This window comes from Silene latifolia, chromosome 4 (genome assembly GCF_048544455.1).
Source record: "Silene latifolia isolate original U9 population chromosome 4, ASM4854445v1, whole genome shotgun sequence".
NCBI lineage: Eukaryota > Viridiplantae > Streptophyta > Magnoliopsida > Caryophyllales > Caryophyllaceae > Silene > Silene latifolia.
The window spans coordinates 8,391,178-8,408,857 of NC_133529.1; the positions used below are offsets into that span (position 1 = coordinate 8,391,178).

At 37.1% G+C, this 17,680-nt stretch overlaps 2 protein-coding genes across 2 annotated transcripts; one reads left to right on the forward strand and one right to left on the reverse strand.

Annotated features, from left to right (window-relative positions):
- Positions 1-462: 462 nt before the first annotated feature.
- LOC141652809 (uncharacterized) lies at positions 463-6,320 on the reverse strand. Its single transcript, XM_074460416.1, has 13 exons — positions 6,003-6,320; positions 5,788-5,898; positions 4,405-4,502; positions 4,111-4,194; positions 3,848-3,981; positions 3,584-3,656; positions 3,460-3,505; positions 3,216-3,325; positions 2,928-3,035; positions 2,778-2,837; positions 2,401-2,462; positions 1,536-1,848; positions 463-936 (listed from the first exon to the last, which is right to left on the reverse strand). Exons 1-13 carry the CDS (start codon positions 6,190-6,192, stop codon positions 709-711), a joined length of 1,617 nt encoding a protein of 538 aa, XP_074316517.1. The 5' UTR covers positions 6,193-6,320; the 3' UTR covers positions 463-708.
- Positions 6,321-7,887: 1,567 nt separating this feature from the next.
- LOC141652811 (OVARIAN TUMOR DOMAIN-containing deubiquitinating enzyme 3) lies at positions 7,888-13,721 on the forward strand. Its single transcript, XM_074460418.1, has 8 exons — positions 7,888-8,103; positions 8,233-8,383; positions 9,309-9,399; positions 11,379-11,442; positions 11,697-11,802; positions 11,905-11,959; positions 12,319-12,372; positions 13,324-13,721. Exons 1-8 carry the CDS (start codon positions 8,079-8,081, stop codon positions 13,459-13,461), a joined length of 684 nt encoding a protein of 227 aa, XP_074316519.1. The 5' UTR covers positions 7,888-8,078; the 3' UTR covers positions 13,462-13,721.
- The last annotated feature ends 3,959 nt before the right edge of the window (positions 13,722-17,680 follow it).

Consider the following 17,680-nt stretch of genomic DNA (forward strand, 5'->3'; position numbering starts at 1 on the left):
GCTAACTTTCTTAGCGGCTTTAGTGGTTATTCGTTTCTAGAATAGACTGTCATCAGTGTTTGAAGGTGACGGTTTGAGAAAAAAAAAATTGGATATTAAACTTAGCGGCTTACCATAAAAACTGGAAAAAAGATAAAAACTGATGACGTGGACACCATTGATCAAAATAATTTCAAACCAACCCCAATTCCCTAATTATTTTGCTAATAAACACCAATTTGCCAAAAAATTCGATCCGGGCCCTTATACACAATACTTCCTCCTTATATTCAAGATTTGAGATTAAACTCATTACTAGTCTTGCTCATCGACAAATCACTAAATTTGTTTATCGGTTTTTACCTCCTCCCATCTGTGCTCAACAGATGGCAAGGGATGTGAGGATACATACTGTAAAAGTATGTTATTCACAAGCCTGAAAATTAGCGCAGCAGCAAGACATGCACCACATTGTCCACCATCTTCGCACAAACAGAGAAATTTAATTAGCTTTAAACTATGCGGTAACAACAAATAATACACCATCCGATTCTTTGAAATTACAAAACTTTCCTTATTTGGCTTACTCATGAAATTGCTACAATTCTAGTTTGCAATTCTAACGAATGGGAGGGAGCATCGTTTAAATTAGCTTAAGCTTGTTGAAGTTTCCTCCAATGTACCTACGGAACATAATTTCGTAGCAAATTTTCAACACTATTTGTCTTGCTAAGACATGTATTCTGCTACGCTACGCCCAGTTGAATTGAGCTCAAGTGGGTAAATCGTATCAAAAACTACCCTAGCAAAAACGTGTCTCACTTCCGACGACCTTCCTATAGCTAACATATCGTAATCTATCTTACCGCCTTTTTTTATAAATCCGTGCTTCCTGCCTTTACTTACACTCTCAAGGATGTTGCAGACTCTAATGTATAATCCCAGTGGAATAATAACCTGCATAGTTGTATAAGGTGTTCAGTCGTGCCAGACATAGAAAACTTATTTTTCTGGGTTATGTTAGATATTTAAACACAGTATTATATATAAAAAAAAATAGAATTTCAAATCTTTCAAGCACTACAGCGAGCAAAAATAATCGTAAAATTTAAAACTCGAATATTTTAATTAAAATAACTGTTAGTCTTGTGTAAAGCGGTTTTACACTAATATAGTTGTAAAACGGTTCCAAACACAATCCTATTAGCGGGTAAAAGTGGTTACAAGAAGATCCCGTTTTACGATAATTTTGTGTAAAACCGCCTTACACAAGTATTTGTGTTTAAAATAATTAGCCTCTCTGATAGTATAGGATAAGAACACACACACCCACACATCCACCCCTCTTATCCCACCATTTCCGGAGTCCTTGAGACATTTGGTAATATTATTGTCGTAAAACCGCGTAAAAAGCACCCAGAAAATTGAACTTCCAAAAACCCAGGTCCTATAAATAACATGCTTACGCTACTGGTACTCAGGATATTTAGGACTGCAATGATATGATGTGAAAAAGATCAAATATTTTAGCAGTAAATGAAGGTTCAAGGGGTTACCAAATCAGAATGTGGCGCTTGAGGATATTTAGCCATTGCCCTAGATACAGCATGCTCATCTGTCATACTGGAAAGAGCCATATTGACAGATACTGCTAGATTCAGCAACTCTTTTTTTAACGCAGTCTTCTCTGAAATCTGAGTTTCAAGCAATTCATGATATTTCTGTTCACTTGGCCGAGAAATCATTATGGCAATGTCAACTGCTTCTTCAATATCCCCGCCATTGTTGATGGCAAGTGCAAAAGCAGCAACAACTGAAGGACTCCTTGATTTGCCCGACAACGCCATATGGAATGCCAAGAGCATGACCCTGAAGTATGAGTGTACATTTATATATAATCAGTATCACAAATTTTCAAACAAGACAGCCTGACACAGTTTATTTGTCAGACCGCTCCATTTACCAGTAATTACTCATTAATACATTTAAGATTTAACAAAGCTACTATTAATTGATGTCTTCACTGTTTTATGCATCAGTCTCACTATTTTATACTTCACAGAGATCCCAGTCCGCAATCTGGAAAACGCTGCATAAGTATTTTGTCAGACTCGCCAGAAGTTTTGTTTTTGAGACACATGGACTCTGACAAGAATTGAGGACAAGGTTGTGAGGATATAAAATATAAATTTAATTAAACGTTCGAAATCTTTGAGGTTCGTAAAGTGATATAGATTATAGACATAAGCCTTATAATCGTTAAAATCATATAGATGTACGGATTTCCTACAATCCTGGAGTGTCGTGTGAGTCGTGTCTGACATGAGTATGGCCCTAGAGATGAAGGGCCAAAGTAACATAATAGACACGAATTTTATTTACATGTTCTTGCGTAAGTTCCAAGCTACTACAAAGTCTTACCATAAACTACTATCGCATGGCCTATCAGGTGCCAAAAGTTTATCCAGATTGGCAAACAAAGCCTGTGAATAACACAGACAAGTAATAAGTGACATGATTTGTTGTGGCGTAATAAAATAGAAGGAAAAAAAAAGATGCAATGGAATGACAGAGGAAAAAAAAAGACTCAAAAGGGACTCAAGGCAGATGTTTCGGCCTACAACAGGGTAGCCCAATCATAGGCCCACACCATGCTGAAAGGATAAACCTATATCTGATACAGATATTGCAATCCTGGTTAGAGCAGGGCTCATCAAAAAACAATCTGTTATCTACACTGAGAAATTAAAAAAAAAAAACAGCATTAACAAATTGTAATCATCGGAGAACATCATTACCAGAAGCAGGTTTGATCCACGGTCCTTTCTTCGAAAACCACTCCGAACTAAATATGCTGCCTTTCCCAAAGAATGTTTAACAGAGAAATCAGTAGGACTTTCATACATATACAGTTGGCAAGTGGGTGCAAAAATAGCTTACAATCTCACCTGATGAGGGAGAAGTATTTCAAGCAACCCAAATTTCCATAATAATCTTAAAGAGGCTTCAGCAGAGCCATAAGCAAGCATATAGTTCATTTCCATAAGGAACCTTCCCTACAACAATAGAAACATCATTTATGGCCCGAAATCATACAAACAACAAATGGTAAAGGAAAGTAATAGGGATTAGGGTGCCATCAAGTGGTATTTTAGGAATATTTTAAGAGAGTATTGTGGTAGTGAGTTAAGGTACGGACAAGTGGCACAAACTCATTTCATGTTGTAAATCCCTACCTTACCAAGCCGCAAAATCGTATAAGATGAAGTTCTGACACATTGGGCTGTTTCCCTTTCCAAACGGAACCCTAAACGGGCTGCTATCCGGATTCCACGCAGGACGCGAGCTACAATAACATAGATGACATTAGGAATCTGAAATGCACTAGGCAATATATATATGTAGCCAATCCATAAAATTTTACGTAAGTGAGCGACATTACGGCAAAAAGTAAAGTTCGAAACTCGAAGAAGAACTCACCACAGTCCTCCTGAAATGAGATGCTTGCAGGAATAATGGTTCGCAACTGTGATCACAAATAATGATGGTTTTTATAGGCCGTGACAAAAGATCATTCAACTTAATATCAATGGACAAAACATACTTTAGCTTTTTTTATATCCTCTAATCCACCAGTGTAATCATACACTAACCTTGCAAAAGGATCAAACATCAACCTGCAACAAGGACCAAAAACACAAAAAAAGTTTAAAAGGATTTATACAAATGATGCGAAAAGTCATAGTAATCTCGAATTAGAAAGCAGCAATATCTATGCTCTCAGGGATTGGAATAGTGTGAGGAGGCGGAATGTGTTAATAGAAAATGACAGTACAGAAATCCAAATTACAAGGGTCATATCAGCAACCCGTTAATTGTGAAGTCCCGTCGCATACAGTTTCTCCAACGAATTTTATCCTTCTCGGTGCACCCAATTGGTTTTTCTAATAAAAGAGGCAGGTTCTTGTCAGATCTCTTTGCCCCGGTGCTGAAACTTGAAACCTGATACGCCCAATTTTAAAATCTGATATAAACAGTAGTGAAAAAAGAATACAAAAAAAAGTGCAGCAAGACTACTTAGACGGTTTCTAGCATTTTCAAGATAAACAGGGCAATGTCTCCGAATAATACCTCTATAACATGATCACCAATATGTACATGGCAAATAGGAAATCTTTGTCCCACAATTACTGCATGTCGGAATGTTTTAATGACCTGCAGGCCAAAGTTTAAGGGTCACGACTAATCGAGAACAGAAAAGGCCTTTTCCAGGAAAAAAAATTTAAGCAAGAAAAAAGGCATTGTTTACTCCTCCATTAAACATGTTAATTTCCCAGCATAAAATGAGCAATAAACACATCATGTCAAGGAACTGGCATTAAGAAAATCACTTTCAAATTTCATGTGAAATGTATTGAACATAACCTCTCTTAATTCAGCCGATGTCAATATATCAAAGTCCTTTGGTACACGCTTGAGGATCAGATCACGAACACATCCTCCGACAAGGTACACTTCATAACCTACAGTGAATCATAATAATACAATCAGCCTAAATATATTGATCAAGCATAGCTTATTATACAAAGAAAAATGTCCTATTTTTATTGAAAAAGTTACAATACCATGAGTACACTTTTACGATAGGGACCAATGTTACGTTAATGTGAGACTGGGAGCATTTATACAGCTATAATCATGCGACCTCCAAAGATGATCTTCCAAAAGATGTAACAAGGATTTATGATGGCAATCACACGAAAGATGAACACCTAATACTAATTATATTCACAAAGAGGTATGACATAAAAATAAAGGGAAGGAAAAAACCACGTAGCTATCATCCAAAGTGATACGAATTTTACTCAAGAGACTAAGATTCGTGAACTTGCAGTGTTTCTTTCGACGACTCCTTGGATCAATTTCGTATCACAAAGTTAAGCCTTACCAATGAAAAAAACCCTTACAGAAACCCATCGCCTATTTGAGTCATTTCATGAAACGACCAGCATACATAGGATGCATTCTCAACAATTAATACACAAAGTCGAAAGTAAAAATTCAAAGAACTGAAACACAGAAGGCTCATAAGATAAATGTCACCATAAACGATAAAACTATCAAGCACGATATGTTAAATGAAATACTGTTCTTGCTGATATAACCACACACACACACAGCAGTTACTTCCACATTAATGAAAAATTCCAGGTGCAATCTAGCATAAGACAAAATAATGCTACATAAGGGCTTGCCTGGAATGCATGGAATAATTAGGGTGTAAATTTTAATTGGGTGATAATTACTGGAGAAGTTAATTACTTGGGTAATGAGTTCCATAAAAATAGGTTTGGCATATAGGAGTAATGATTATTGAGTAGATGTTTTACTCCCTTAATCATTACCCAGGAGGGAGGGGGGAGGGTGGGTAATGTATTACCCTTTCATGAGGGTAATAAATTCAGGAGGTGAATAATTACTCTCATACCAAACATGAAAAACACAACTTACATATCACTCCCCTATTTATTCCCCCCTTTTTACCCTCAATCCAAGCAAGCACTAAGACACAAACAATCACATGATAAACGTTATCTGATTGACAACCATTTTAGTAAATTCACTGTAATGTGCTAATATGCATCAATTCACACACACAATGAATTGAAGAGTGACATCCATGACAAAATTAGTCATACCCTTTTCCTTGTTTCCCAGCAAAATGAATTAAGAGAAGGAGCGAGCGCTCGCGCGCGCGCACACACAAATTGAATTAAAGAGTGACAACCGTGACAAAATTAGCCATACCCTTTTTCTTAAGCTCCTTAAGGACCACCTTTGTAGGACCAGATATCTGTGATGTGCTAATTCCAAGTTTTTTAGAGCTCAATTTCTTCCATTGTTGCATTTTCTCATCACCTATAACCAAATAATTCAATGAAATAACATAAATTTAAATGAAAATTTCATTAACAAAACCAAATTACATAAAAAGATGCAATCTTGAATGAAAAATGAAGTACCTGGGGTCTGAGATTTGATGGGTTTGATGATGAAATTAGCTTCATCAGGAACTAGAATTGTTGATGCAGCAGCAGCAGCAGAAGCCCATGAACAAACAGATGTTTGAAGATGACGGCTTTGAGATGAATTGAGAATAAAAGGGAAAATGGGTCTGCGTGAAATTGGAAGTTTGAAGATTGCAATTGCCATTAATTTTGATTAATTCAATGCTTGATTACTCTTCTATGCAAATCTTAAACCCTAGTTCTTCACTTTAGGGGTTTATGGACCTCTCTTTTCAAACAAAACTATCTCATTTGCCCTATCACTCTATCACTAACTCACTATCCTTTTTTTTGAGTTTTTATATGGAACACTTTTTAAGTCTAGACCGGGTAAACGGATCATTCGGTTTGGTTTCGGGACTGATTAAAATCGAGTTTGCTTTAATTTTAGTTTCAATTCGATTTCGATGGGTTAATAGACAATTGTCGAAATTTATGATATGAATTTCGGATTTAAGGTTATTGAATTGGGGAAAATGAAATGTAATTGTGTAATGAGGGTGTAAAATACACTGATGGTTGGGGAATATACGCGGAAAACTAACGACTAAGTGTTATTTGTAAAAACGTAAATACGTTGTGCTAATTTGTAAAAAAAAAAAAAAAAAAAAACACAAATATATGATGTTTATTTGTAATTTTCCTTATTATTAATAATGAGAAAAAGTATTCTACATCCGATGTACTACCTCACACTTGATGTATTTTTGTGAATTTTTTTGAGTTCTATAGATTATAAGTTACATTTTAGTTATACGACGTCAAAAGTCAAAATTTTCCGAGCTTATAGTAATTTTTTTGAGTTACAATGTAATTTTTTGAGATTAATGTTTAAGTAAATGAATTCAAAAACTTTATAATAAAACTCAAAATCCTCTATTTACTAAATAAATAGGCCAATCTACGTTTTTTCCCACCTAAAATATTATCTTCTAATTGGACTTTTAATTTTTGCATTCTACTCTGGGCTAAGTCTAATGTAAAAAATTATTCCCAAAAAATAGGTATAACGTCCTATTCTACTATGTGTTAAATCTAGATCATATCAATAATCTTGCCCAAAAATAACGTAAAAATTGATTGCCAAAAAATAAGTATAAAATCCTCAATCATTGTCAAAAAAATACTCCACCGTCAATCATTGCTATATTGCTACAAGTAAAAAAATCCTCGATCATTGTCAAAAATTTGGGTTCATATATTACAAATCTCGAAGTAAAAAATCCTCGATCATTGCCAAAAAATTTGGGTTCATATTACAAATCTCGAAATATATCTTTCACTAATCGAAATATATAAAATCATTGCCAAAAAGACGTGAAATATGAAAAATTAAATAAAATGACGTGAAATATGAAAAATTAATGAGGTGTTAATTTAGCATGATTAAGTAATACAAAAATAAAAATTCTATAAATACCGCGCATTCACTGCGCGGGATCTAAACTAGTTTTAAATTAAAACTCAAAAACTATTCCATCTGATTTACAATGTATAATCAACTTACTACTAAATAATAAACATTTAGCGTAGGTTAACGGGCTGTTCAAGAACAATTTTTTGTTTCCTTTCCGTTATTTTAGTAAACCTAGATTTCATCACCGTTACCTATTATTTTAATATATTTTCACGACCATACCCGCAAACTCAGCGGTCCAAACGGGCCGCACCAAGCCGGCCGACTCACACTTGACCGGTTCACTTTAGATATTGGGTCACCTTCAATGTTTGACTTGCGTTGTGAGTAGCATTATAACTCACAAGAATTATTCAGCTCCTATAACTTCAGTTCAGTTTAGCTTCTATAAATTTAATTCATTCAGTTTAACAACTTAAAATCCAAAAAAATAGCACCTAAAGTCAACTCCAAATCGTAATTTTCGATTTTGAATCAATTAAGTTGAAAAACCGATAAATCTACTATGAGACGGTCTAACAATAAGTTACTGTAAAAACTCGGGTATTATTAGTTGGTCTCTTACCTTATCTTGTGCTTGTCGAGGTGGTGCAACTGTGAAGTTATAGAAATCCATGGCTGCCGCATCCTCAAACGCAGGTATCGAAACATTCCATCCATTTTTCTTTATATTTTTTCACTTACTTTGTTCAGTCAGTCAATCAAATGAATTAATTAATAATTTCTTTAATTGATTTACTACTCCGTATATTGTTGCCGCCATTACAGACAGCATTCTTGAACAATTACGAAGTGGTGCTGCACAATTCATGCTTGTTCATTCTCCTATGCCCTCCATTTCTAATTCTACCTCCAATTCCCTTCAATTACTCCATCACCGTCGCACCCACCCGTTTTTCGCAAGGATTGGACCCCCTTTGTATGTCTTTCTCCTCAATTTGTTACTCCCTCCGTCCCGGTCATTTGTTGTCCTATTCCATTTTGAGGTGTCTCAGTCAATTGTTGTCCTTTCTATTTTTGGATTACATTTGATGAGTAATTTCATCCTTCAAACTCAATTTGATCATCTTGTCATCTTATAATTGACCCCCCCTCTTTCCTTGGTCTTTATGTCAAAACCAAATGACAACAATTGACCGGGACAGAGACAGTATTATTTTATGATTTCGTAGCCTCTGTCCCATTTTGTATCCCACCGTCTCTTCATTTGACACATAAGCATAGACCGTTAATTTATGGGTAGACCTCATAAGATGACTTTCAAAAGATAAAAATTAGTAGGACACAAATGGGATAGAGAATCCGCTCTCTTATTTTATTATATACTCCCTCTGTCCCGGTCATTTGTTGTCCTATTCCATTTTTGGGTGTCTCAGTCAATTGTTGTCTTTTCTATTTTAAGAATGAACTTGATGAGCAATTTAATCATTGACACTCAATTTGTTCCACTTTTCATTTAGTGATTGACCCCCTTCTCTTTCCTTGGTCTTTGTGCTAAAACCAAAGGACAACAATTGACCGCGACGGAGGTTGTAGTTTGAGTAAAGTTAATGAAAATATATTCGAGCCCCACGAACGTATGCTGTGTTCTTAAGACAATCTGTCCTCTCTAAGGTCTCATCTTTTGTATTGTGGTACTTCAAATATGAGAAAAATGGTGGTGTGAGAGGTTATGTTATATTTTATAGGATATAAAAGGGTACTATAAAAGGGTACGAGCGAAAGGGCAGGACTTACTTTATCGCTTATTAAATGATCAAAAGTTCCAATAATAGCTTTATTAGTTTTGTTTGAGTTATTTTTGTTATGGGGAAGATGATTTTGTTGGGAGACTGTAATTGTAGGGGAGTTACATCTTCATCAACTACTAAAAAGGCGGAGCATTATTCAGTACGAAAGGTCGCTGGTGATGGCAGATGCATGTTTCGTGCTTTGGTTAGTTCTCGTATTTTGTGCTGGCTTTCCTAACTGATAGTCAAATATTGTTGTTGTTCTAATAAGCTGTTAAATTAATTGATATTTTATCATGGTCATCTTGTTTCATTTTGTTTCATCATTGAATTTTGGATCTTGTCTGTGAGATTCTAAGGAAGCTTCGATAACACACCTGTTTTTTCTTCCTTTCCTGCAAACATTGATGTGATTAGTATTCTTTTTCGAATTTAGGCTAGTTTTGAACTTCGAAGGTGTGTGGAGGAGAGGGTAATAAAAAGGTTAACAACCTCGAGAAGTGACAAGATGCTATTGTGGTGGGGGAAGAATGATCTATCAAATCTTCTTAGGTGGTATCTAGAACTATGTAGGCTTTGTTGCCATAAGGATTTTCTAGAAAAGTGTTGGGTGTTGCTCGTTTAAAATTTATTCTGTATTAGATTAGACGGTATCTAGAACACAGTATTAGGATCAGGTTCAACATCACTACCACTACCATGAACAAAGCTTGTGTCATCCTTAGCCTTAAATGCAACTTGGCACAATCTTTTTTCTAGTATTGTAATCACTCCTACTCTGCAGTCTGCAGATGCCCAAATTTTTCTTTTTGGCATCAATGTTTTCTGTTTGCAGAAAAATTAGGCATAGTTACTGTTTGTTTTATTAATTGGAGATTTTCGGCAATTAATTGCAAGGCCGAATTAAATTCAAGATCAGAGTTTACATTAGAACTTTTCAACTTAAAATAAGGAGTAGCTTGGAAAACAGGAAACCCGCTTGGAAGATCCTGGTTGATGCGGGGCTAATAATTTAGCTGATGTGTCAAAGAGATTTAATATTTAATAATGAGTCGTGGGGGTGGGTTGTTATCAAATGAGGACTTTCACTATTGAGTAAGGGAGTATCTTGGGAAATAGGAAATCCGTCGGATTTAGGGATTTGATGTACAAAATGGGTTGCGGGAGGGATACCTGATAGATGAACCATCTCAACCAAAATCTTAAGGTGATGGTTGAGGCCCAACTATTATAAATATTCCTATTACGCGCCCTCACTCAAATGCCCGTTGGGCTTGAAGAGTGGTTAGTTGTGCACCGGCTCCCCCGTACCGTGTGTTGGGTTTCTACTTCGAGTTTTTACCGTGTGTTGGGTTTCTACTTCGAGTTTACCATGATAGATGAACCATCTCAACCAAAATCTTAAGGTGATGGTTGAGGCCCAACTATTATAAGTATTCCTATTAATACCAAGGTTGAGGATTTTGTTGACTGCATCCTTTTTAGACCGGAAAGTCCACGATTTACAGGCGTGTAATAATCATTGGGGTTGAAGTTAAGAATCTTGCTACCGAACCCACCATTAAACCACTGTCCAAACCCCTTATACTTTTGCTACCGAACCCACCCTTAAACCAAAGCTCTAATTTCACTCTCTTAATTCCCGCCTGTAGTCTAATACAAAAATGATTGTGATTGTTATACTTTGGACAATTGAGTATTGTATGCAGGGCGAGCATTATTTCTTCGCTCATTGTCTTAAAACTAAGGGTTGAAGTTAAGAATCTTGACTCATTGATGGTGTATGTGCTCGATTTGTTTGTGTGTGACAACTGAAAAGAGAAGTTGGCTTGTGACATCGGATGGGATATCCTCTAACATCCACAAACAGTATGAAGAACATTGAATGAACGAATGCAACTCATATGCTCTTCTCTTTCATCTCAACTTAGCAAGTATTTGGATGCTTCTGTTCATGAAAACCTCAGACGTGGTGCAATTCATTATGTATTTAGATATCAAATAAAGGTACATCTTTAAAGGCGGTGATTAGAATGCTTTCATGAACGGAATTTTTGCATTGTATAAGGATTGATTGCAGATTATATCATCTGAGATGAGAACGCAATTTCCTAGCAAAACTTTACTGACAGAACCACAGGGCGTTCTGCTCATCTACCTTACTAAAGCGTGTATATATACCAGGTCAAAGGAATGGCTGTGAACAAGGGCATTACTCTTCCGTCATATCGAGAAAGAGAAGATGCTGGTATTTGGGTTCTATTTTTCTTCCATCTCTTAATTTTTCTATCAAGTTAATTATGTGTCCTTGATTGCGAACTTTCAACAATCGATTTGTAGTGTATCCCTTGATTATATGATTGCAATAGTAATTAATAATCTGGGGGGAGACTGGAACTCTCTTTCATCCTCTTTAAAGAACCCTTTTTTTCCCTTCCATTTGAAGTGGGTCATATACCTAGGTTATATTGCATTCTTATTTCTTACTTCGGTAACTGGCAGATGAATTAAGAACTGCTGTAAAAGAGGTTATATGTGAAGACAAAAAGGAGCAGCGAAGCTATAAAGAAGCAATTATCGCCATTACCGTTGAAGAGCCTTTGCATCAGTTATCTTCATTTTTTCTACTTGTTCTGTCAAATTTTGTGGAAGAATTGTCGATGGTTTCCAGTAATTACATTCAACTAATAATTCTTCACTTATTCTGCAGATATTGCCAACGCATTGGTCGGTCTGACTTCTGGGGTGGCGAATCTGAGTTGCTGGTTAGTACTATCTAAAAGCGGGCATAACTCACATTTTTTGTTATCTAAAAAATATTATTGTGAAAATATATATATATATATATATATTTTTTTTTTATCTGAAAGGCCATGGATTTTTGTACCTTGACTAATGTGGGCTCTATAAGATCTATTTGACCATTTTTCTCGACATTGGCTGGAGTCCTATGACATTACATATAAGCAATATATAACTTTTGCTTGGCTTCACCAAGAGAAAACTCGTAGTCTCAATTTTTTTTCCATTTTCATGGAATATTTTATTTTACTGGTTTAAGACAGACCTGATAATGGTGTCTCCTGAATAAGTTTCTCATGCTGCTAGCGCTGTTTCCTTGCAGGTATTGTCAAAGTTGTGTCATCAGCCAATAATTGTGTATTTACCAGAAACTGAGGTTAGTTACTTAGTCGAACAAAAAAAGTTTCTACCCTTGATTAGACTTGTAGCTTTGTCATTGCTGGGGTTAAATCCCAACAGATCATAAAATCGGATTGCCCACTTTGCTCAGCAGATGGCAATCCATGAAATGATTACCATACAACTAGTATCTTATGTCCATGATATTCTTGTAAACTAATTATTTGAACTAACAGTGTCAGTTACTCATACTCGTAAGCCTGCATGTTGACAGTGAGGGGTGACAATTGATCGGGTTTGGATTGAGTGGACCTTCATCCTCATGCGTCACTCACTTAAAAGTTAAAAGCCTTACCCGAGCCATCTGTAATCCACGAAACTTATCAAACTTACGTCCTTACCCCATTCCCCTGTCACTTTGCTTATAATACGGGTGATAAACGAGTTACTAGTTGAACATGTTTCAAGTTCAAAAAGTGTCATACGAAGTACGGAGTAGTTTTCTTATATCACCCCAATGTATAAAGTGATGTAGGTTTTAAACAGCCTGATAGATTAGCACCTTAACTAGATATTTGCCCGGGGTTATTGATTAATGAGTACCTTACCTAAGTTACCTTATACGAAGTACAATGTAATCTGCACAAATAGGATTATACATCCAGTTGTATATAAGCATTGTACAACCAAGGTATAAGTATCTAAGCTTATGTGTATTTTTTCTGAGCTAATTCAAAGTTCATATCTTTAATATGTAAATGGATGAGCTCAGATACTTTCTAATAAAAATCATATTCTTTAAAATAAAATTCGGATACTTTATTACAAAGCTTAGATTCTACACCATACAACTGACACAACTGGTTGTAGTCCATGAATTGTGTAATCTGCATTTAAAAAAAAAAAAATTGATCGAGTGATGGATGACAGGTTGGCTATATGATGTCTTAATGCGCAAAGCTGATAATATTTCTGAACTTTGTGGCAGATCAAAGGAGGGGGAAGAGGTTTCGTTCCAATCGCAGAGTATGGAGCAGAGTTCTACAAACCTTCAGGAAAGACAAAGGCGCGAAAAGCAGTGCGTTTACTGTACAGTGGGAGGAATCACTATGATCTTCTGGTTTGATGATTTGTTTTAATTTGCAGCAAGTCTTATATGGCGAATGCGATGATTGTTTGGACTGCATCAGGCTAAATTTTAACCAAGTGTCCTTGCATATTAGCGATCAGTTTCAATCCCGTCTGTTTTATACAACAGTTACAACTTTCGTCATCTAAATCTTTGTGATTTTTACTTTGTTTGAAACAAAGAATGATGTATTTGGCGGACATAGGATCTGTATAGTGTATCTGAAGGCCTGAACTTGGAGACTTGGGAGTCGCAAATACTTGTGTTGGTTGTGTACACCCAAGAAGGCAAGAATACCATCCATACCGCTCTTTCCAACCCGGCCAGCACGTGGCGATCCACTCTTGCCGCGGAAAGCATGATTTTCCTTTGCGAATTGTTCTTCCCTTGTACAGTCGATTAAGAAGGAAGATTTAGTGATTCAAATCCTTTATGTTGTTTCTATTTCGTTGTTCTTATTCTTATTGAACCCATGAAATCCTCAAAAAATTCGGAAAAAGAAGCCTCATTGAATATAATTCACAGCAGATGATTAAGGTAGAATTGAATAATCCAAAGTACAAACCGGGAGGAAAAATAAATACTCCGTACTAGATTTAAACAATAATAAGTTTATTGAAAAACTGTCTTTCAAGAGACCTACTTTACAGACAAATTCTCAACATGTACATGAAGTAGTAAATGTTGTATATGAAATTAAACTGTATTTATTTAGGCGGTTTTCACCAAGTCCCATCTTAGAAGTTTGCACCCGTTCCAAATTTTTTGGAAGACCCTATATATATTGGACATGTATGTTTGAAGTATAGGATGATAAAACCAAAGGATAAAATGATCTATACCAGTATACCACTCGCTATATGAGAGTATAAATTACTCTATATCTGATAAATCGGAACCAAATATAAAACAAGTGGCAAAATGTATACATTAGTGGCATTAGTGGACCAAATTGACAAATTGGTAAAAAAAATAAATTAAAGGGTTATGGACAATTTGGTAAAAAAAAAAAAAAAATTGAGTAGTTGAATAAATACACCAAAAAAAAAAAACATTCACTCAATTATTAGTGGGTGCTTACAAAACCTAATTTCTTAAATCACTCATCTTTCTAACTGCGTATCACCCCGCCCCTTCCTTCCCAAAATACACAATTTTTCATAATCTATTAACAACAAACCTAACCATAAATGCGACTCACCTTGACCTAAAATGACTCAAATCTAAATCGCCCACAAATTTTGGGTCAAACATTTGCCCGACTCTTGCACCATATTAATCATGACTTTGATCCCATTATGTAATATAAACTCGATATATATTTTGGTTTGACGGTATTTATCGACCATATTTTGACCAAACAAAAACTTTTTTTTACCAATTTGTCCGTCACCTCTTAGATTCTTTTACAATTTTGTCAATTTGGCCGACATTAGTAATAGAATATGAAATATTCTATACGTATATTATGTATAATTAGCATTGTAATCTTTATGATCCCTCTACCTAACTTAGAATATCATACTACCTAACTTAGAATATCATATCCCTTGATAAGTGGGATTGTATTAGCTAAGTATAGAAACTCTTATTGTATATATGTTCACGAGATTGAATGAATAAGACTCAAGAATTTATCTTCTAATATGGTATCAGCGACCAAACACTGATCCCCATAGCTTTCACCTTCTTCAACCTCTCCTTTCTTTTTCTTTCCTTTCCTGTCTTCAACCTTTCGACCCTTCACCATGACAAACAATAAAACTCCTTTTCATCCAGCCTACTCTGTCTCTAACATCAAAAATTTCGTCCAAATAACTCTCGAAAATGAAAATGTGCACTACGCTTCGTGGACCGAACTGTTCTTAACACGGCTCGTGCTTTCAACGTCATTGATCACATTGAACCACCCAAAGACGCCGTCCTTAATGAAACAGCCGAATGGGGTCGTCTTGATGCCATTGTCAAACAATGGATTTATAGTACGATCTCTCTCGACCTTCTCCACACTATCCTTGAACCCGGTGCCTCTGCCAAAAAGACATGGGATCGCCTCAAGGAAATTTTTAATGACAATAAACATTCGAGAGCCGTGATGTTGGAGCAACAATTTACCAATATACATATGGATAATTATCCTAATGTATCTTCTTATTGTCAAGCCCTAAAAATGGTGGCTGATCAATTAGCCAACGTCGGAGCCCCGGTTTCCGAGACTCGGTTGGTCCTTCAACTGGTTACACATGTCTCTATTGCGTACGACGGCATCGCCTCTATGATTCAGCAGCGTGACCCTCTGCCACCCTTCTATACGGCACGGTCCATGCTGACTCTTGAAGAGAGCCGTCGAAACAAGACCGATCCCGCGTCCTCTGATTCGGCTCTGTATGCATCTCAGAAATCAGACGGGTCCTCTGACTCTCAATCGCCATCCTCTAACCAGCGTGGCGGTCAATCCTCGAATTAGAACAAAGGAGGTCGCAACAACCGTGGTAAGGGCAAGAATCACGGCGGTGGTTCGAAATTTGACCAGAAAAATGGTGGGTATCGCGGCAAACAACAGCAGCAGCAGCGAGGTTCGCAAAGGACGTGGACGTGAGTACCGTTCCCGTCATGGCAGCAGCAACAGCAGGGGTGGCCGGCGCCGCCTTGTCCTTACCCCACGGCAAGCTGGAGCCTGCCTCCTTCTTCTCAGACTCAAGGACTCAAGGTATCCTTGGTCCTCGGCCTCAACAGGCTTTTGTTACTCAGTCCACCCCATATGGGTCGACTCCTGGAGCTTTTGTACCCACTGATCTTGCAGGTTATCGCTTCAGCAGCCAGACGACAACTACTATATGGACACGGGGGCGTCGTCTCACATGACCTCGCATAACGGTACACTCTCTTCTTATTCTCTTTTGCGTGATAAACGTCATATTTTAGTCGGTAATGGTAGTCAAATTCCTATTGTTGGTCACGCTGCTATTACTATTCCCACGTCTCAAGCCTCCCTTCACCTTAAAAATGTTCTGCATGTTCCACGTATTATTAAAAATTTAATATCCGTCCGAAAATTCACAACCGATAACAAAGTTTCTGTTGAATTTGACCCCATTGGTTTTACTGTGAAGGATCTCAAGACGGGGACGCCGATTCTGAGAAGCAATAGCACGGGTGACCTCTACCCCTTCCACAAGACCAGCCAAGCCCCCGTTATCGTTCCTCACGCATTTCTTGCCTTCCCCTCCACCACGTGGCATTCTCGGTTAGGCCACCCTGGCTCGGAAGTTTTTAATTCTTTATGCTCTAATAAGGACATTTCATGTCGCCCAATTAAACGATTATCGATTTGTAATTCTTGTGAGTTAGGGAAGCACATCAAACTTCCTTTTTCTACGTCTTTTTCGAACTCTCTGTCCCCATTTGATATTTTGCATACTGATTTATGGACCTCACCCGTATTAAGTACTTTGGGTCACCGTTATTACATTTTATTTTTAGACGATCATACTAATTTCTTGTGGACTTTTCCCCTCAGAAATAAGTCTGATGTCTTTGCCATATTCACTACCTTCTATAATATGATTACCACTCAATTTACTCGTCCAATTAAAACATTACAATGTGATAATGGTCGTGAGTTCGATAATTCCCATTTACAAAAATTTTTTTGCTGACAAAGGAATGCTCTTCCGGTCCCCACAAAACGGTAAGGCCGAGCGCAAAATCCGGCCATAAATAACATAGTCCGCACCTTACTCATTCATGCTCATATGCCCCCGTCTATGTGGCATCATACTCTTGCCATGGCCACTTATCTCCACAACATTCTTCCGAGTAAAGCAAATCAAAACACCTCCCCTACATCGAGTATTTACAAACGGATCTCATCTTACGGTCATCTCCGAACGTTCGGCTGCCTTTGCTATCCCCACACCCCACCATACACTACCCACAAACTTGCACCCCGTGCTACACCGTGCATCTTCATCGGCTACCCGTCGTCCCATCGCGGTTACAAATGCCTTGACCCCAAGTGTAAGAAAATCATAATAGCCCGTCATGTGACTTTTGACGAGACTAATTTTCCCTTTGCCAAAGACAATCAGGCCCAACCCAACAATTATGATTTCCTAGACAATGGCCCATCCCCTGTTTTGACTCACCATCTCTACACTACCCCTTCGGCCCAAACTGACGAGACCCCTTCTGAGCCCAACACCCCTCCCTCGGC